The sequence below is a fragment of the Lepisosteus platostomus genome, chromosome 1 (genome assembly GCF_059453375.1).
Source record: "Lepisosteus platostomus isolate fLepPlt1 chromosome 1, fLepPlt1.hap1, whole genome shotgun sequence".
Taxonomy (NCBI): Eukaryota; Metazoa; Chordata; class Actinopteri; order Semionotiformes; family Lepisosteidae; genus Lepisosteus; species Lepisosteus platostomus.
Window position 1 is genome coordinate 62,581,599 of NC_142611.1, and position 20,915 is coordinate 62,602,513.

The 20,915-nt window shown below is 53.5% G+C and overlaps 1 protein-coding gene and 1 long non-coding RNA gene across 4 annotated transcripts in view; both read left to right on the forward strand.

Annotated features, from left to right (window-relative positions):
• The window catches only part of LOC148678382 (uncharacterized), a 104,940-nt gene that overhangs the window by 72,599 nt on the left and 11,426 nt on the right, over positions 1 to 20,915 (forward strand). The gene's annotated exons all lie outside the window — the stretch shown is intronic.
• Positions 1,250 to 20,690, forward strand: os9 (OS9 endoplasmic reticulum lectin). 3 transcript variants are annotated; one of them, XM_088633393.1, is made up of 15 exons: positions 1,251 to 1,464; positions 3,825 to 4,010; positions 4,739 to 4,802; positions 5,069 to 5,145; positions 6,197 to 6,295; positions 7,008 to 7,209; positions 7,936 to 8,106; positions 9,039 to 9,145; positions 9,764 to 9,818; positions 11,031 to 11,122; positions 12,534 to 12,749; positions 12,946 to 13,138; positions 14,015 to 14,185; positions 15,568 to 15,677; positions 17,498 to 20,690. In XM_088633393.1, exons 1-15 carry the CDS (start codon positions 1,315 to 1,317, stop codon positions 17,633 to 17,635), a joined length of 2,031 nt encoding a protein of 676 aa, XP_088489519.1. In that variant the 5' UTR covers positions 1,251 to 1,314; the 3' UTR covers positions 17,636 to 20,690. The 3 variants fall into 3 exon arrangements, with proteins under 3 accessions (XP_088489521.1, XP_088489519.1, XP_088489520.1); XM_088633394.1 differs by having other exon boundaries at positions 14,018 to 14,185; XM_088633395.1 differs by lacking the exon at positions 14,015 to 14,185 and having other exon boundaries at positions 1,250 to 1,464.

The window sequence follows — 20,915 nt, forward strand, 5'->3', positions numbered from 1 at the left end:
TTTTTCCCCCCTAAAATCCCACATAGAAACTTCTGAATTATGGCAGGATTGTAAAAGCATTTGCTGACAGAGAGGCAAGACAGAGCACAGCTGCCTCACTGCTCTCAGGCCCTGGGTTCCATTCTGGACTGGAGTTCTCTCATCCGGAGTTTGCATGTTCTCTCTGTGGTCGCATGAGATGGCTAGGAGTGCTCTGTCTTCCACAGTCCAATGACATTCTGGCTGCGATCTCACAATTTGTCCTTGTATACATGTGTACTTGTGTGCGCCTCATGTTGGACTGGCATCCGGTCCAGGATGTATCCTGCCTTGTGTCCACTGTTTACTGCAAACAGTTACAGCTTACAGGCAGGGTAACAGTTATTCTGGAACAAAAACAGGAAGTCTGTGCTACTGTAGATCAGCAATGCCCCTCCCCATGAAAAGAGATATATCATTATGCCCTCTGCCAATCAGTGCTTGCTGATGTGTTTATAATTATAATGCATTATGGGCCTTATCTTGAGGTCTGTGATTAATCATCCAATAATTTTCTGTGTATTAAAAATGTTTAATTTCTTTATTCTGCAGTGAGAAGAGCTAACTAGCATCCATCCATGTTCTACTGCTTTATCGAATTCAGGGTCATGGGGAACCAGAGCCTGTCCTAGCAAGCAACAGGCGCAAGGCAGGGTACACCCTGGATGGGACACCAGTCCATCTCAGGGCACACACTGGCGCATTCACACCAAGGTCAACAGTCCCTGGAGCCACTGTGAGAGGAAACCAGAGCACCTGGCAGAAATCCACATGACCGTGGGGACCATGCAAACTCCCCCACACAGACAACCCCCCTGGAACTGAATCCAGCACTCTGAACTGAACTCAGCAGTAGCTAATTAGTCAATTAATAGTTAACTATGGGGATCAATTAAACAATCAAGAGTTCAGTTGGAACAAAATCCAGAAGACTAGGGTGACTGGGGCCTAGAATGGGATGGAGTGCTATGTCTGTTTTTTAAGATGCAGGTGATTTCACTGCATTAATACCTGGCACTCTGGAGAAACTGATTGGCTGTGATGAAGCTGATTTGGACCAATCAAAATCCCCTTGAAGACAACTTCCAATCTGGGGAGGAGGCAGGAAATGGTCAACTGAGTTGCTCCAATCGGATGACGGAAGCGCCTTGACAGACGGCCGAGAGAACCAATAGCATCGCAGCTCGACGCCTCGTCGGCCAATCAGCTCTCACCATGGCGAAGCAGCACGCCAAAGCTGCGAGGCCGAAAATAAAAACAGGAACTGGGGAGGGCTGGAAACTAGGCGGCAGAAAGATGGCTGCTTCCATGGAGAGGTGGTCCAAAGTCTTGTCCCTTGTGTTTTGGTGGTGTACGTTCTCCGTAGCCGCGTTTTTGAACTTGGAGGAGCTAAGTGAAATGAAATATGGGATCCAGATTCTCCCCGATCCCGTGGTTAAGAGACAGGTGGGACGAGCGGTCTTCTACTTACCGTGTCTGACAGCGAGCATTTCATAACAGGGCACTGGACGACACCCCGGTTTGTTCTTTCTGGGTGATTAGAGTTTTATAAGTCGGGTGGCAGGTCGTATCGAAAACTTTAACTCCCCCCCCAGACGCCGTGGAAACGGGCGGTAGGCTGTTGATCCTTCGATGAGCTCTGGACAGAGGTTCGCCCCGGTATCAGGCGTGTAATGACAACGGTGCTGATGGTGTCTTGTTTTGGGAGTTAGTACAGGCATTCGGTTATGGTGGGGGGATTTGGGGTCGACGCACATCACTTTAATCATCTCTGGGATCGCAGCTGCGCGTCCGCTGGCTTTCGATTCAGTTATGCTAGAAGATCGCTGTTCTCTAAAAGGGCTTTTTAGCCAGCCCAGGTACGCTGGAGCAGCGGGATTTGCCGCTTGGGGTCTGATCCCACAGCCGTCCCGGTACGAGTCCGGGACTCTGACCGCTGCTGGCCTCACGCTCCCCAGCCCGGCTCGGCCGTCCTGTCAATTGGCTACAACTTGTCATAAGAATTGTCTTGAATTTGATTTCTAAAACGTCTAGTCGGTTTAGCGACGCTTACAGCTGTGACCTTTTCGCTGAATTGATTAAACTTCTGTGCCTTAATTGCTTTCATGAGCCCAGGTGCTGAAGATCACCGATCGCTAGGGTTTCTCGGAGGAGAGGGAATACGGGTCTAAGTGTTGAGTGTATATTCAGTCTGTCCAGATTCTCTATTGGGTGTTCTGCTGATGGGCAGAAATCAGTGCTCACTATTACCTGAAATGTGAATGTTTATGGTTTTTCTTAAAATAAGCCCAGTATTTAAGAAATGTCCATCATTAGGGGCCAGTCCTGGGTCCTGTGCAACCATATGCCTTGAATAGTCAATATAGAACTAAACTAGTGGCTCGTTTCAGCTCCTGCACGCACAGACGTGTTCGTAGCTGCACTATTTTTGGAGACACTTTTAAAACCACGTCGGACTGGCTACTGCAGAAGTCTGCTTGGCTGTGGGTTCAAGTATGGTGGTCTGCAACCAGTGGCCAAAATATGAAATCCCCCCCCCACACACCTAGCTTCTTGAGCAGCTGGGACAGGGCATGGTGCGTCAGGTTCCCTGTTCCCATCTCAATCCCATCCCATTCCGGCCCTGGGATCCCTCCTTGTCCCTGCTGGCCCCTGCCCCAGTGTTTACTATAGGTTACTCCAAATGTTCGTGATTGGGAGCTTGTAATCAATCCTTCTCCTGAACCCATTAAGGAAGATGAACTTCTTCAGTTTAAGATCCCTGAGAGCTGAACCTTGTTTAGTTTTGCGCTACCAGATGAACTTGAAGCTGCTTACACAGCTCGGCCTGTATGGATGTGATATGAATATAGGCTGGCCGGGGGGTCCCCAAGGAGGCGCTGGAGGTGATGCCGGGGAAAGAGGAGTCTGGTCTCCCCTGCTCAGCCTGCTCCCACCGTGACCTGACCTGATTGCTTCGTCGTTAGTACTTGAGTGATCCACCCATTCCATCCATCTTCCAACGCCTTTATACAATTCAGGGTTTCAAGGGGAGCTGGAGCCTATCCCAGCAAGCTACAGGCACAAGATGGGGTACACCCTGGACAGGGCACCAGTCCATCCCGGCACACACACGGTCACGCACAGACAAACACACACTCGCACCAGGACCAGTTTTGCCAGAAGATAATTAACTTGCCGGCATGTCTTGGTCCTGTGGGAGGGAACTTGCATGAATACATGGGGGAGAACATGCAAGCTCCATGCAGGTAGCACTGCAGGAGTCGAACCCAGGGCCCGAGAGCTGAGAGGCGGCAATGCTTAACGCTGTGCCGCCCTGATCCAGCGGTTCTTCCGCGCCCGTAGCCCAGGGGATGGGCTTCACTGACGGAGGCGCCTGCTGGGCGGGTGGCGCACCTGTCAGGCCAGCTCGCCCCGCCAGCCCCTGAGCCCAATGGGAAGACTGGCGCAACTCTCCCTCGTAACTCACAGGCTGTACCCCCCCTGGGGGTCGCCCAGAACCCGGGGGCGAGGTGGTCAGCGCCACAGGGTCACAGCGGTCCCAGGGTCCTGGGTTGGATTGGGGCTCAGGTTGACAGTCTGTATGGAGTTTGCATGGTCCCGCAGTGCGCTGGTTAGGCTTGGTGCTTGCAGGCGAATCTGTGCGTGATTGGACCCCAGTGCCACTAGTACTGGCCAAGGCACAGATGGATCCCTACGGGCCTGCTGGCGGCTGTCCTGAATGTTTGGACCCGGGGGGGGCCGTGTCAGTCTTGTGGGCCTGCTGGCGCTCCGAGCTCAGGCTGTCGCCCCCTGTCCCCGCGCAGGCCAGGTCGGAGGAGGTCATGCTGGTCTCCAACAAGTACAAGCAGCTGTACGAGTGCCGGCTGCCGGCGCAGGCGCTGCGCTTCCAGCAGGACGCGGCCGCGGACTCGGCGGACTCGCAGGCCTACTCGGGCCCCGGCATCGCCGAGCTGCTGAAGCCCATGGACGGCGCCCCCTGCCTGGTGAAGGTACGCCGCGCCACGCCGCGCCACTGGGATTGGTGTAGTGTGGGAGTGGTTGCTAGGGTTATCCTCCCAGACATGTCCTCCTTTTTGCTCCTAAACCCTCCATCCAGGAGGAGTATTCCATTACCTTAAAACTGGGGATTTTTCCCATCTCTTCCTCCTGAATGTTTCGGAGTGAAATGGTTTGTGGGTTGGTGGTGTGTTGATTTATGATGTTCCAGGACTGGTCTAGTCTTCCCCCCCCAGTTCGGTTCTCCTCCTGAACTGGTGCGATTCTCTCGGCCTCGCCCCCGGCCCAGCGGCGGCGCTGACCGCGGTGTCTTGGTCTGATCCTGATCTGCTCTGCACCTTTTCCTCGGTCGCTGTGGAGGTGTATTTAAATCGGAGAACAACAGGTGCCGTCCAATTTGATGACTTCAATGTAAACCGTTGATTTTTGAGGCTGTGTGATATTTGATTAGGTTGGATCCCACGGCATGCATGCCTCTTTATCGCATGAATACAGCGAGCTGTAATAGATACTGGCACGAATCCCCCCCCCACCCCACCCCCCGCGCCTCGGACACAGTCACCCCAAGGGTCGTGAGCTCTGCAGCGCTGGGTCGTGTGTGCGGCTGCGGCGGCGATCTGAACCGGACCGCCCCGGAGCTGATGTTCTGCTGCCTGTCCCGTCCCGGCGGGACTGTGACGCGGGCCACCCCCTAATCTGCTCTGGGCTGTTCTGATTGCAGACGAAAGACTGGTGGACCTACGAGTTCTGCTTCGGACAGCACGTCAGGCAGTACCACCTGGAGGGTGAGGGCACGTCGTTTGGTCGGGGGGGGGGGAGGGATTGTTATCAGCATCCAGGTGGGGCTGCACATTGGTGGTGGTGGAGGGGATCCCCATTACCTGTAAAGTGCTTTGAGTGGAGTGTCCAGAAAAGCGCTATATAAGTGTAAGCAATTATTATAATAATAATAATAATAATTATTATTATTATTATTATTATTATTATTATTATTATTATTATAATCTGTGGTCTGATCCTGTCACTCAGGTCTTTCCTCCCCCCTCTGCAGATTCAGAAATAAAAGGAGACGTGCTCTTCCTGGGATACTACGGGTCAGAGTTCGACTGGAATAACGAAACTGCCAAGGTAGGAGCGAATCGACGTGTTCCTATCGATTTGCGGAACAGAAGGTTTTAAATTACTGGCCAGATAGGTTTGTGTCAAATCGGACCACAAGGTGGCAGTATCTTACTTGGTAAAGCTACTGCTTGGTAATGTATTTTTGCTGTTATATTGTACATTTGGGATCTGTAGCGTTTGCTTTATTAATTGTATACAGCTGGCAGCAGGGTGGTACAGTCGTTAGTATGCTGCCTCGCAGCGCTGGGGTCCTCGGTTTAGTTCCTGGGGTGCTGTCTGTGTGGAGTTTGTATGTTCTTCCTGTGTTTATGTGGGTTTGCTCCCATAGTCCAGAGACATGCTGGTGGGTTAATTGGTTTCTGGTAAAATGGCCCTGGTGTGTGTGTGTGTGTGTGTGTGTGTGTGTGTGTGTGTGTGTGTGTGTGTGTGTGTGTGTGTGTGTGTGTGTGTGTGTTTGCCCTGTGATGTAGGGTGTACCCTACTCTGGCTCCCCGGCGACCCTGTGCTGGATAAAGTGGTTAGTAAGAAGAAAATGGATGGATATAAGTTAACATTTATCTGTATCGCAAATGCCCTTTTCAGAAATAATATACAGACATATGGGTCTGATATTCTGTGAAGAGTGATATCATTTTCCAAGCATGTTGTAGAAAGTCTTTGTCCAGGCTTGATCAATCTGGGCTCTCCTGATCCCAGTGTTTTCAGATCCAGCTGAGCTCTCGTGTCAACAAACCCAAAATCTGACTCATTTCCCAACTGAGCTGGTTTTGTTTTTGGGTCTGGAACAGACAGAGCTGTTTATGTGTCGGACCCACCTCCTGCAGGGGGAGGTGTCTTCTGGGTTTTGATCCAGCCTGAGCAGTCGAACCGTGAGCCTGTCGGCTGCCTTCAGGCCTGGTGAGAAGTGTTAACGATGGTGCGGTTAATTAGGCCAGCTTTTCACTTAGAGCTCAGATGGCCCCATATCCGGCGACCGCCAGGCCTTGGGGCTGTTGGACTCCCCTGCTTGAGTATTGACCCCTCCTCAGCCCCTTGTGTGCTGCGGTTCTGTTTGCAGGCCTCCAAGCAGCACAGGCTGAAGCGCTACCACAGCCAGACCTACGTCAACGGCTCCAAGTGTGACCTCAATGGCAAGCCCAGGGAGACCGAAGTCAGGGTGAGAGACCGCTGCAGTGTCCTGGTTTTGACTTTAACCTTCAGTCTCGCCCAGTTTCGTTAACGTTGTTCTGTACGAGATGTGGGACCCCACTGTGTTGTGGGGGTCAGCACTGCTGCCTCACAGCTGTTGGGTTCTGGGTTCGTTTCTAAAGTTGATAACCCTCTGTTTGGAGTTTGCATGTTCTGTTTACCAAGGGGGGGGGTGTGGGGGTCACAAGGGTGCCAGGTGTTGTGAGTTCAAGTCTGAGGCGAGCACTTGCTGTTCTGCCCTTGAGCAAGGTACTTCACTCGGGTTGCCCCAGTGAAATGCCCCTCAGTGTAAATGGGCACAGACGCAAGTCGCCTTGGACAAAATCATCAGCCGAATAAATGGAATATACAAACATTGACCTGTATCTCAGCCTCCCTGTAATGTGAAACGTGACTGATGTCTACTGGTGTTGTACAGGTCCTAGACCCCAAAACCTGTTCAGACATCTTTATTGGCAGATAATGTGGAGGTCAATTAGATCCAAGTCCAGAAGGTTGGGACATGGGGAGCTGGATTCAGAAGGTCTGTCCAATGAGCTCCAGTCCACCCCGTTCCAGGACATCCCTACAACCAGGATCTTAATGGCAGTTTAATAGAGTGAAGGCGCTGGCTGCACTGGCATGGGCTGGGGTGAGACCCTGCTGCCCCAGTGACGCCCCCCTGTCCCGGGCTCCCGCAGTTCCTGTGCGAGGAGGGCTCGGGGGACTACATCGCCCGCGTGGACGAGCCGCAGTCCTGCAGCTACGTGCTGACCGTCCACACCACCCGGACCTGCCACCACCCTTACCTGCGCCCGCCCTCCGCCACCAAGCCCCTGGGCATCACCTGCCAGCCCGCCCTCAGCCCCGAGCAGTACATGGACTACGTGAAGGCCCAAGTCTGTGAGTACGGGCGGGGGAGGAGGACCTGTTCAGGCACCACGGCCGCCCCCTGGCTGCCATGATATCCTCTTCACTCATTAGACCTGAGAAATGTAGACCTTTGTTTTATACAGCAGCTGCATGCATTGTTGTATTGGAGACCTAAACTGAACAATCATTTGGCGACCTAATAATGTTCCTGCCTGTCAGTACTGGTGCACAACAATGCCAACGGAGCTCTTTTTCTATCAAAGGAAACAGTGCTGGGATACAGGAATACCTCTTACTTTGTTTTGTTTTTATAACAAGCCTCTCTCTCCATCTCTGCTCCCGTCTCTCTCTCTCCCTGCCCCTATCCCCTCCTTCTCTCTGTCTCTGCTCCTGCCCCTATCCCTCTGTCTCTGCCTCTATCCCCCCCTTACTCTCTCTGCTCCTGTCTCTCTCTCTCTCCCTGCCCCTATCCCCTCTCTCTGTCTCTGCTCCTGCCCCTATCCCTCTGTCTCTGCCTCTATCCCCCCCCTTACTCCGTCTCTGCTCCTGTCTCTCTCTCTCTCCCTGCCCCTATCCTCTCCCTCCCTCTGTCTCTGCTCCTGCCCCTATCCCTCTGTCTCTGCCTCTATCCCCTCCCTCTCTCTGTCTCTGCTCCTGTCTCTCTCTCTCCCTGCCCCTACCCCCCTCTCTCTGTCTCTGCTCCTGTCACTCTCTCTCCCTGCCCCTACCCCCCTCTCTCCCTGCTCCTCTCTGCAGCCGATACCAAGCGCAAGGTGGACGAGATCTCGGAGGAGCTCAGGAACCTGGATGACATCCTGGCGAAGGACGAGGAGGCGGACGGGCAGGAGGCACGGCCAGGGGGTGGCGCCGATCCCCCCGAGGCCGCGGACCAGGCCGGAGAGCCAGAGCTGGACTTCGAACTGGAGGGTTAGGGTCGGAGGGCGGGGGCGGTGATCATGGGCGAGCGTGCTGATCTGAGAGCATGCCATCGAAGGCCGAGAAAGTGTTGGATTCCCTGGGCTGAAAACGCTCAGGTTTCTGGGAAGAAGCCCAGTTTCTTGGATCAGGAGGTGACAGTTCCCCTCTGTCTCTACAGAGCTAAATGTGGCGCCCCCCAGGCTTGGTCGGCCTGCATACCAGGTCTGGTTCCGGGTCCAGTCCATGGGCAGAGTGTTTCTGGTGGTTCTGTGTGGGTGTGTGGTGTTGACGTGTGGAAGAATTCGCATTAACCTTGGGAAATCTGGTGTGGGGTCTATGGATGACTCTGTATCTGAGTTGCCAGCACACTCCCAGGCAGCAGACCAGGGATGGGCAGTCCAGATCCCAGCAGGTTGAGTGTCTCTCCAGGTTTTTGTTCCAGCTCAGTCCTTAACAGCCCATTGGGGATGCCCAAGCTCACTCCCTGAAAACTGGCCTTAGTGTGAGTGTGCGTCTGTGTCTGAGGATATCATCTAGCCTTTTCTTGAAAGAAACCAGGATATCTGCTCCAACATCAAGCCTGGGCAGCTTGCTCCATACCCCCACCACCCTTTGTGTAGAGAAATGCCTCCTGTTCTCAGTTTCATACGTACTTCCCTGCAGCTCCCACTTGCACCCTGAAGTCATTGTTTCGCCGTTGGAGTTGAAGCCTTGACTTGGGCAAACGGTGCCTGTACGCTTTTAGGATTTACAGATTTTGTATCCCAAGCATTTGCATCCTTCTCTTTTTCAAGACTAAAGAGCTTCAGTTCCTGTAACCTGTGTGGCTTTGGAGTTGGTTGGAACGGAAAGCCTGCGGGACCTGAGGTTAATACTGCTGCCCCCTGCTGGATGCTCCAGGTCTTCTCCCAGGGTCTAACCTCTGGGTCTGTTTTCACCAGGAGAGGCTGGCGCCGCCGAGGACTCCTCTATCGAAGATCTGGAGGACGCCGAGTTCTGGAACGGCGTAACCAAGCCAAGCCACGCCACCGTGAGCGACGACAAGCAGGTAACAAATTCACTCCGTCTTCCTCCAGGAGCAGAAATCGGGGAAAGTGCCGAGCTCTGCACTGCAGTTGCGTTCGTGTCTCGTTTTACTAGTTGTGGCATATTGTTGCTGGCATGCAAGATCCCTGTAACTGGGAAAGCCTGTTCTCTACTCTTTCAACATTATCAGAGTAGCACGGTGGTGCAGTGGTCAGTATTGCTGCCTTGCTGGGCTGGGGCCCTGGGTTAAATACCTGGGTTTACAGTCTGTGTGGAGTTTGCATGTTCTCCCCACATTCACATGGGTTTCCTCCCACAGTCCAAAGACATGCTGGTAGGTTAATTGGCTTCTGGGAAGACTGCCCCTGGTGTGAGTGTGTTTGTGTGCCTTGTGATGGACTGGTGTCCTCTCCAGGGGGTTTCCTGAATTTGTGCGAGTTGCTTGTTGGGAGAGACTCCAGCCCCCCAGTGACCCTGTGCTGGATAAAGTTAGAAGCTGGATGGGTGGATTGGTCCGAATGTCACAGTGTTATCTCTAATGATCCGAGTCCTGTAGCCCTTGTTTTTTAGGGGTGCAGTGCTCTAGATGCTTCAGCGAAGTCCGTATCCAAATCATTGTGATCATGCCCTCTCTTCTCAGGCAGGCGCAGACGACACAGACGCTCGGATCCCGGAGGAGGATTTTGTAGAGGAAGGTCAGTAACTTCTTCTGCCTCCTTGTTAAAATTGTGGTTTTGCTTTTTGATTACGATTCAGCTGAGAACTGGCGGCTGTTGTCTGTATCCACTGCAAATTCCCAGTCCTCTGGGATTTTGGTGTCTCTTAACATTATCTCCTGCTGGAGGGAGAGTGGAAGGGATAAATTGTTCCAGGCTCAGCCTTAACTGGAGGAGTTAACAATTCCCGGTTGAAGAGCTGTTTGTCATGTCAGGAGACGGAGAAAGCCTGCTGGATTCCAGACTCTCAGGCCCAGGTTTGGATAACCCTGCTTAATAATGCACAGTTATTCCAAGATCCATGATCTGGAATAGTCTGTGGCTGGGATCTGCCGCCCGGCTCCCAGAGAACCACAGGATAATTTCCTGCTGTCGTTTAAGGAGCGATTCATGTATCGGATCTTAATTGGCTCTCCTTAGGGACCTTTCGCTCTCTGGTTGTGTGACGTTACATTATAAAATTTAGTAGTGCTGGTGGCGTATGAGGAATGTGTTGGGTCCAAATCTTTAACTCTGCTGCATTTTCCATCCTGAATTTTGTTAGTTTGTGATAATGTGAGAATGACACCACAAACAAGTCAGAATCTGATGAATAAAATAAAAATAATAAAAATATTCTCCCCCCTGCAGAACCGGGGCTATGAGCTTTCTGTCTGCTGACACTTTCAAAGCATTAAATGTGTTTTAAGTCACAGATCCTGTTTGAGAGGTATATTGGGTAATTACTTCTGCCATGCACTGTGAGTGAGATTGTAAAATGTATCCAAAATTATTTGCATTCTACAGATATTTGTAACTTTCTCTTTAATTATACAAATTTAGAGGATTAAGTAGATAAGGGGGTGTGTGCAGTTGATCTCGCCACTTGTTAAGTGTTGTTGAGAACTTATAAACGAGCCTAGTCAGTTCTTTTCTCTGTACGAAGTCCTGAGTGGCTCAGTTGGCAGACGTGCCCAGGCTGGGCAGCGCCCTGTGACCCAGTGTGAGCCGCCCGTGTCTGGTAGCACATGGTGGGCAGAGCGCCTCCTACAGGGCGGGGGGGTGGGGAAGAGACCCTGACCGGCGCGTGCCCCGTGTCTGGCGTCCCAGTGCTGGCAGGGCGGTCAGAGAGAGGCACGGCTGTCTCCACCCTGGGGTCACCCTGCTCCGACGCAGGGGAGCCCAGCCCTTAAAGATCCTCCTGTCTGGCAGGCGCTGGGGCTGAGAATTTCAACTTCAAGATCATCACCGACTCCTCCGACCTGATGAAGTTCATCGCCCACCTCAAAGAGAGCAGCAGGAAGGTGAGCAGCACAGCTGGGCCCAGCCCGGCCCGGTCCGATGACCAACGCTTTAGAAAAGGATTGTGGGGGTGGGTGGGGGGGAGCAGTGGAATTGTTGGTGATTGCTGATGCCTGCGTGTCTGTCCGACTCCAGAGGCACTGCTCTTCAAAGTCTTGGACAGAAAGTGTCCTTCCACACAGCTCTCCGCTGTTCTCTATTGGAGTCTTCCTCCTCCTCCCTGCAGAAACACAGGTCAGTCCTGTGCGTTTCAGTCCAGCGGCTGATCCCGACGCCCCTGTGCTCTGTTGTGTGAAAAGTGTCCTTTCAGCTCTGTGGTCGGAGACGAGAGCTCCTGCTGACTGACCGGGAGCCCTGGACCACACCAGGCCAGCACGATGACTGGTACCCAGGGGCTCCTGGTCACTCATTGCGAGCTGCTCTCCACATCCCCACAGAGCCCTGCCTGCTGGCTGCTCGTGTCCAGCCGAGCCCGAGCTGCCGGGAGGGTGTTTGAGGAGACGCTGGTCAGTGAGACCCAGGCAGCGAGGTGGCACAGCGGTCAGCGTTGTTGCCTCACAGCGCTGAGGCTTCGGGTTCAATTCCGAACCTGGGGTGCTGTCCGTGTGGAGCTTCTATGAGGACAGTTCAGGCACCAGTGGAGGCTTGGAGAGAATTCTTGATGCCTGTAGCACACTTGTACTGCGACAGGATTGAGGAGTATTGGTGATATTTTTGTCTTTCTACTGTTTGGCAGCCTGTATTGCCATTCTGGTCTCTTTATTTTCCTGTGTACAGGAGGGGATGCCCTTCAGCTCCCTGGACCAGTTGGTGAGCTGGAGACTGGCTTGAGCTCTTTTTTGCAGAAGCCCTTCAGAGTCTTTATTATCTTGGAGGCCAAGATATTAAGAAACCTCACCTAGTAGCAGCTTACTGCACCCGTTAGGACAGGGCGTGGCCCGATGGATTCCTCAGGGATCTGAAGTTTCCGGCGCATAATCCCATCCAATTCCTGCAGCAGGATAGCCTTCAGCTGGGGTTGTGAGGAGGGTGGTGGTGTGTGAGAACTGAACTGGACAGGTCCACTGGTTTCCAGCACGAGTGAGGTCTGGAGATTGTTCTGGCCAGGGAAGGTGCTGGGAGCCGGTTTCCTTCTCTTCCAGCCCAACCCCCCCACACACACACACACTGCCCCCTACTGGAGGGGTCTGTTTATTAGACTGCAAAGTTTCTAATATTTTGGCCAGCCAGTGCAGCGGTGAGTTTTGTAAGCTGAGCTTCAGAATGTGAGAAAGGCAGTAATACTGCTGGGCTTGTGCTGTTCTGGATGATGGCGTGACCCGTGAGAGCCCAGGCGTGCGAGGAAACCCGGCGCCACGGATCTCGGCCAGCTCTCTTTCCGGTGTAAATCCAGCGGCCTTGTTCCCTGCGCAGGCCTCCGCTGCCGTCGCCGAGGAGGGAGCGAGGGCGGAGCAGGGCGGCCGTCCCGCGGGCGCGGAGGCACAGAGGCGGGAGGAGGAGGAGGAGGACGAGGACGAGCAGCTCCTGCAGGAGTTCGAGGAGGAGATGGCCGACCTCTCCCTGCCCTCCTCCAGGATCGGGGAGGTCAAGCAGGAGATGCAGAAGGCGTTTGACAACATCATAGACGAGGTGTGGCACGTATTGGGGGGGGGGACAGTGCCAGCCTTTAGCATGGCACCCCCATTGGCTTGACAGACGCATGCCAATTTTGGGGACATAATGTGTGTAAGAACCTGTGTTTTGGGGGAGCCCCTGGCCCTGCGTACAGCTGTGGGGGAGCCCTGCATTCACACGCGCTGCTGCTGCTGCTTTGTGTCCTGGCCAGGCTGAGCAGGAGCTGCAGGCGGAGGGTCTCAAGGGGGAGTTCGACCACGGCCAGGCCACCAAGACCCTGGAGACCACGCTGGACAAGCTGCTGGACCGGCTGGAGGACAAGGAGGGGCAGGAGCCGGGGGCAGGGGAGGCCGCCGGTGCTGACCGAGCCCGGGGCGACCCCAGCCTGGCACCCCGACAGCCAGGTGAGGAGGCTGCGCCAGGAGAGAGAGCGCGGAGGGGGTGGGGGGGATGGCGCCCAGACTGGGAGCAGATCTCGGATTTGTGGTCCAGGGCTCACATTCCTGAACTCCGGGCCCAAAGGGAGGATTTCCCCCGGTAGCTTTTATCCGTCCTCGCTCATCGAGTACATTTAGACCTGGGGTAAATAGAAATGTTATGTGAAGAAGCCCAGCATGGTGAGTTTGTGGGTTTCCTCCCGCAGTCCAAACACCTGCTGGTAGATGAGTTGGTTTCTGGGGGAATCGCCCCCCGAGTGAGCCTGTTTGAGAGTCTGTCCCGAGATGGACTGGCGTCCTGTCCAGGGAGTATCCTGCCTTGTGTCCGTTGCTTGCTGGGATAGACTCTGGCTCCCCTGTGACCCTGAACTGGATAAAGTGGACAGTAAACTGATAAAATGGTAAATAACCAGACACTTCAAGTGGTCAGAAATGTTCTGGCTACCTCCTTCCATGTTATTTCCACATGCTTCAGAATTTGCGACCGGCCCTCCGTGACGTGTTTCCCCGGGCCAGACGTGTGCAGGTGCTCACGTGCCCTGTGGGCCCCGTGATTTTTTTTTGTTTAGTCTGTTTTGTGTCTGCAGGTCACCATCGTTCCATCCCCATCTCCATCTCGCCCTCCCCCCTCCACAGCCGGGACACGGGGATGAGACACGAGGCCGTGAGATTAAAAGCCCTCTTATTCCGCCCGAAAGGGGAAGGGGGGGGGGGCGCTCTTCAGTGTCGAAGGGCCGCCCGCCCAGCCTCTGGGGGTGGAGGAGAGGGCTGTCCGTCTCTCGGCCTGCCTGCCTGCCTGCTGCTCACTGTGTAAATGGCATCCTCTTGTCTTGTCTGTCGCAGCAGAGGGAGCTGCCGACGACCAGGTTCAGATCAGAGTTACTAAGTTTAAGCCGGGCAGCAGCCCCGAGAGGCAGTTGAAGGTGCAGGAGTTGGCAGATGGAGATCCCCAGATGCAGCAGATTAAAGACGTGGTTAAGGAACAGCTAGAGAAGGCCGGACTGAAAGCAGAAGGTAGGGGCGGGGCAGGTGTCGAGGGGGCGGGGCGGGGGCGACGCTCGAGAGGGCTGGTGGCCGGGTGTGTCCTCTCTCTCTCTAACCTTCCTCGGTGGCGGGAAAAAGATTACAGACCAACGGAGACCATCTGGCCCTGTCTGATCGTTAATAGCTGATTGACGCGTGAATCTCATCCTGTTGCTTCTAGAAGGAAACCGGGGTTTTGGCTTCGACAGCAAGGTTGGGTGGTTTGTTCCACACTCCCATCACTCTTTGTGTAAAGAAGTCTGTCTTTCTCCCTGTTCTTGCCTCGATTATAAAGGAGGGTTGGGATCACTTTACACCATGGATACCCAGATCTGCTCCTGCAGGGCACATATGGTGTTTAAATCGGCAGTAGCGCCAGATCTCAGGAGGTGGAGAGGGTTAGGCGAGATCAGCTCAGTAAGAGCTTCCCATACACAGCAGTTCAATCCATTTCTGGATTTCCCAGCTGCTGGGCTCCTCTATAAGCTTTAAGGTCCTCCTGTGGCATTGTTGACTCTTTCACAGGCAGGCGTTGGAAGTTAATAACTGCAGCTTTGATGGTGGGGACAGAAGTGTGCTGGTGGTAGATCCTGGACTGGTGGAGAGGCTGGATGGGACTACAGCGCACTGAAGAAAAACAATTCAAATCCTGTAGAAAATGATCCCCAATATGGAAATTTACATGCAAAAAGGGACCGCAAAGATACCAGCCTTGGAGCTCAGCCCAGACCCTACCTGCCCTGACCACTCGTCCTCGTTCTCCGAGAGACCCGGTACAGAAAGGAAGCTTGTGTGCTATGGGCTTGCAGGGAAGGGTGGTGGTATTTTGAACAGAAGTAACAGATTCTCAAGAGCAGCCACCAGGAGTCTGGCCCCCGTCACTCTGATCCTAAGCTGCCCGGTCACGCGGGAGACCGCAGGATCGGCAGGTCGTACGTGAGCAGATCTGTTTGTTTACTTTGAAGCAGACTTTGAAGGTAAACGCCTTAGTTGCCTGTGTTTGACAAGTGGTTTTCTACCCATGGGTCCTCGTGTAGAGCAGATCTGTCTTTGGTCTTTTCATTCAGTTTTCCTTTTGCCCCCTTTTTTGTACGCTCTTCACACGTTTTAGACTCGGAGTGCAGGGTAAAACAATCGTGTCCCCCGGGCGTGACTGACCCCTCCTGCCATGAGCCATTTCCATATTCATGTACTGCTGCACCGGCCTCGGGGCAGACATCCAGGCTGAGAAGCAAGATGGGAGCACCGCCCGGCTGGGGCAGTGGGGCGCCCCCTCTCCTCTCTCCTGCTGGGACGGCTCCCCGCACTTTCGAGGGGCTCTGAAAGCAGCCCGCGGGGGGACGCGGCCTCTGTGACGCGTGGCTCTCTTGCAGGCAAGATCGAGGTGAAGATCCTGACGCGGAGGAGCGTGGAGGAGGAGGGCGACCAGTGGCTGACGGAGGAGGACACCAAGTCCTTCCGCGAGCTTCTCATCAACCTGCTGGTGAGGGGCCGCGCCTCCTCGCCTCGCGCCTCAGCGCGCGCGGCTGAGCTGCCCGAGGCCCGGGCCTAGGCGCCCTGCGGGAAAGACTGGGGCTGCCGTGGCCAGGCCTCTCTCGGCTCCCTGGCGACACGCTGGGCGGGCCTGCTTGCTTGTGTGACATCAGGGTGAGGGCTCGGGCCTGTCCCATCGGGCACTGCGGGGTTTGCCGCCTCTCAGTTGTCCGTTTCTGCGCACCTGTGACGGGTTAATCTCCCCAACAGGTTCGTCTTCGCTGCAGCAGCAGCGTTGTGCAGTGGGCAGGGTTCTGGACTCTTAACTGGAAGGTTGTGGGTTCGAATCTCAAGTGAGGCGCTGCTGTTACCCCCCTGGAGCAAAGTGCAAGTGAATCGAATTGAATGTTCTCTGTGGTGCTAGTTCCAATTTGAGGGCGCATGCCAAAAAGTGACTGGCCACTCCCTAGTTCAGAAGAAAAAGCCATGAAATCTCAGCTTTGAAGCCGAGCGTTTGTGTGGCACAACACCAATCTCAAAAAGGAGCAGGCTCAAGCACCACCGCTCTTCTGTCGCATACAGGGCCTGACGCACAGTGATGCTTTACACCAGTGGTACGGGTGTAGAGGGAGAACCAGGAAGTTCACTGTCTCTGCTGATCCCACAGAGCTGTGAGCACAGACCCTCACGCCTGCTGCTGAGTGATTAAGACTACGTGGCCACCTAACCACTGCAATGTTGTTTTTTTATCTGGGAAACTGCCCAGAGGGTTGATTTAGGATAAGGGCTTTTCTAAAATGAGCCGGGAGGTTGATGGGAAGCCTGCTGCCAGATGGAAACTGGGTGCAGGTGATAAGAAGTAAGTCCTGCCTGATTCAGTGGGAAAGACACCTGGCTGGGTATATTATTTTTGATATAGGAGAGGTGCGTCAATAATTCTTTCTTTCCTATCCCTTTAGCATATACTGTTAATGTTTCTAAAACAAACAATTACACCCTCCTTTGCACAGGCTCTAAAGTCATCCTTGTGTGTGCCTTGTACACACACCTGCAGCCTGGGGGCGGGGTCTTCTTCAGCTAACCACTTACCCACAGCCAGGATCACTTTTATATTTATTTTCTAAAAGAGGTTTCCAAATGCCTATGCTCCTCTGAACAATTGCAACAAAGCTAACTTTGCTTTAGTTGGCTGGTGCTTTTTTTTTCTGCCGTGTGTGGTGGCCTTTTAAAATTTTGGAGGGGGGGAGGGATATTTTTTTTCTCACATATATTACAAAAGTCATACTTTGTTCAGTTTCTTAGAAATTTGTCTTGCAGTGAAGCAGCTCTGTTTCATACACAAAAAAACGTACAAAACGTAGAAATGGTACAAGTAAACGTAAAAATATAACTACACTTCCCACCACTCCTACAGGAGTCCGCACAACTACACAACAACCCTGTGAATTTATTACCCCCCCACCCCCAACAATTGCACATATTGTGTAAATATATGGGCGCTTAGTGCGTCTGTGTGCCCTGGGATGGGCTGGCGTCTTGGCCAGGGTGCAGCCTGCCTTGTGCCTCTTGCATGCTGGGATAGGGATCTGAAGGCTTGCTTCATTATGGCACAAAGAGACCCCTTAGACTCACGTTGTCAGTTTGCTGAACTCCCCTGCCAGACTCCGTTCACGCAGGAAGGGGCCCTTGTTGGTTTTTGTATTCGTTGACGAGGCGACGTTCTGTAGTCGGTAAAACCCGGACCGCCTCGCGCTGCTCTGCAGCCGGAGCCCTGCCGCCTTGCTGTGCCGGCCGAGCTCCGCCCACGCCTCCCCTCTATTTCCTCCGCAGACCGGCGGCACGGAGGAGGTGTACAGAGAGCAGAAGAGGCAGGAGGAGCTGGAGAACAACTACAGGTTCGTGTGGGGAGAGAAGCAGGAAGAGGCGCCGGCGGCAGGCAACACCGATTCGGACGACCTGGACTTCTGAGGGCCGGGCCCCGGCTTGGACCCTGGGCAGGGGGGTGGCGGATGAGGGGCAGAATGGGCTCTTGCTCAAGAGGGTTGCCGATCTGAAGGCACGACCGCGCTGAGCCCGCCTGGAGTGGGCACGCAGCAGCTCTGAACCCCACGCGCGTGTCCCCCTCCTGCAGGAACCGCGGTTTTGTTTTTATACCTTAGTTCCCCAATTCGGAGCCTCAGTGGCTTCTCCGTAGAGCAGGGACAGGTGGCTCTGGTCCTGGAGGGCTGGTGTGTCTGCAGGTTTTCATTCCAGCTCAGCTCCTTGTAATCTTAATTATCAGCTGATTGGCTTTAACATGGGACCAATTTAGGAGCTACTCCCAGCTCTTCAGAGGCTGGTGCTTGGAAGACACCTAGAAAACCCGCAGACACCCTGACCCCCCCGGACCAGGACTGGCCACCCTGCAGACACACTGACCCCCCCAGGACCAGGACTGGACACCCTGCAGACACACTGACCCACTCCAGTACTGGGGCAGGCCTGGACTGGACACCAGCAATAGACTCTTGAAGACATCTTTGTGAAGAATTATTTTTTTCTTTGCTGGAGAGGTTACCACATTCCCTACGTTTGTGTCAGATGTTGGAATGTTCTAGCCTTTCTTTTTCCTGCTGTTTCTCAGTGATGGGGATCTATTTGCCATGGAGTCCGTTGCAGCTTGTAACTTGGCCTGTGCCTAATTTTTCTCTCTCCTGGCGGGTGTGCGGAGGGGGGGATCTGCGCACGCAGAGGTGAGTGGATCCCCACCCGCACCACTCATCCTTCAGAGGGGTGAGGTCAAGTGGCGGCTGTTTCCTCTGAAGTGATGCCGGGTGCGAGCCTGACTGCTGAAAAGCAGCCAGGACACACAGGCTGTGCCGTTAAGGGCCCAACTTGGAGCAATGCAGGGACCACAAACCGAGCTCTGGGGAGAAGCAACGTCCTTGGCGATGAGGGAAGGAGCTCCTTTTCATCTCTTAGTCACCTGCTAATGAATGAGCTGCAGCCTTGCCCGGTCCTCTGGCTGGCTCGCGCTGTGGAATTAGAGCCGCCCCTCTCCTGTTCCTGTGGGTCTGATGGCACAGTGTTGCCCCCGTCTGCACACGTCACTTTGTGTGTGATGCTCATGACAGACCTGTAAAGAGAATGCTCTCTCTGCGCCTGGATGTCCCGAATTGCCTTGGCAGCGGTCTCCTGCGAGGGTTGGGTGCTGGGCTACAGGGAAACTTTTCTCACCCTAAGGAGGTGTCCCAGTTTGTGTTCTGCAGCGGTAGATACATTGACGAAGGAGCTGCTACCTTTTGGAGCCATTGGTGTGTGTGTGTGTGTGTGTGTGTGTGTGTGTGTGTGTGCACCTATACTACCATGCTAAACCATTAGAGAATACGAGACTCGCTCATCCATTCACCTCCAGCAGTGATTACAGCAGTGTGCACCTATATTGGTTACACTAGATGCGCACTGATGTCCCTGGAGATACAGGATCATGCAAACTGGCCAATCTCCCTGCTCTGGGTGAGACCTGGGTCTGGTGTTTCTTCTGCATCCCGTGTCTTTGCTAGCTCTGTCATCGCTCCTTGTGAGCCCAAGGGTGTGAGCCACCCTTGATGACTCACACCCTGGTGAGGGCTCCTTGTGAGCCCATCCTTGATGACTCACACCCTGGTGAGGGCTCCTTGTGAGCCCACCCTTGATGACTCACACCCTGGTGAGGGCTCCTTGTGAGCCCTCTTATCTTGTAAGGTTGTCTGAATTGACCTGTTCCCTAGGTTTGTTGTTACCTTTACCAGTTCACCAGAGTCATGTCCACCAGCAATCATTCCCCTTGTGAGTGCCCCCCCCCCCCTCTCATGCAGCACAGTGGAGGGATAAGGCCTGGTCTGCTACTACCTTACAGTCCTTGGGGACTCCACAGAACAGAGGAGTGGGGAATATTTTAGGGCTGTGTAATCCACATTAATAACTGTTTCCCAGTCACTGAAATACAAGATGGGGAAGGGGTGGCAATGGTTGTCAAAAGCAGTTTTTGCAACTCTCAAAATAAGATGCACTCCACAACTTAAACCACTCTGCACCTTGTGGGCCCGGTGATGAGTGATTTCTGCCTCACACTGCTAGGGCCCAGGGTCCAGTTTCTGGGGTGCCACCTGGGTGGAGTTTGCATGTCCTCCCTGTGGTTGCATGGGTTTCCTCCCACAGGCCAGAGCCATGCTGGTAGGGTAATTGGCTCCAGTGAAAACTGGCCCTGCTGTGAGTGTGTGTGCACTATGTGATGGATTGGTGTCCCAGCCAGTGTACGGTATCTGACCTTGCACGCATTGCTCGCTGGGATAGGCTCCAGCTCCTCCACGACCTGAAATGGATAGCGTATGTAATTGTATAGTGGTGTTACCGCTATAAAGCGGTCATTAAACAACGTGCTCCAACAGGCTTCAGTATGCTGTTACACCATTAATGCTGCCGGTGACGACACGGGCAGACCAGACTTCTCCCTTCTCAAATCTTCTGAAAGGCAACTGAATCCCGTAAAAACATAAATAAAAAATACATGAATTAGCAGCCCTGATAAGCCATACAACTCACAAATGAATGATATTTTTTTTCTGTATCCGCCGTTTCATATGGTTTCCGAAAGCCCCGGTTTAACGACCGATTTGTGGTTTATTTAAAAGCCGAACTTTGTAAAATTTTAAACAACCCGTTCGTTTCTAGCCCTGTGAAACGGAGTACCGTACCGTACCGTATTGCACTAGATCACAGGATCCTGATCTAAAACCTTTCCAGCCGTTCTGAATCTCAGCTTTCCTGAGACGTGTACATACAACTCCCTGCTCCTTTTTGCGCTACTTGGACATTTCAGAAAAAGGGCTTTTCTCTTTTTTTCTTGTACAATATGTGAATAATAGTAGCCGTGTTCTAATTAATTGTATATAATTTTGCGGGGTGGGGTGGTAATGTGTACAGGGACATGTTTTGATGTGTGCGCAGCTCTTTTTTTGTGCGTGTGTGTGGAGGGGTAGTTTATTAAAATAGCTAAAACCCACTCTCTTGTCCTCTCGGTCTCTCTCCCTGCTGTTAGCAGCCTGGTTAAACTGTCTGGCTCTCTTGGTGGCGAGTCTCTGTGAGTGATTCGGCCACAAGAGAGGAACAGGATCTCTTTCAACAGAAAAGACTTGAGGCTGATTTAAAGTATCCTCACAGGTGGTGACAGGACGGCCCAGGGCGATGTACTTCAGATTTAAAACCCGGCAGGCCTAGATTTCGCGGT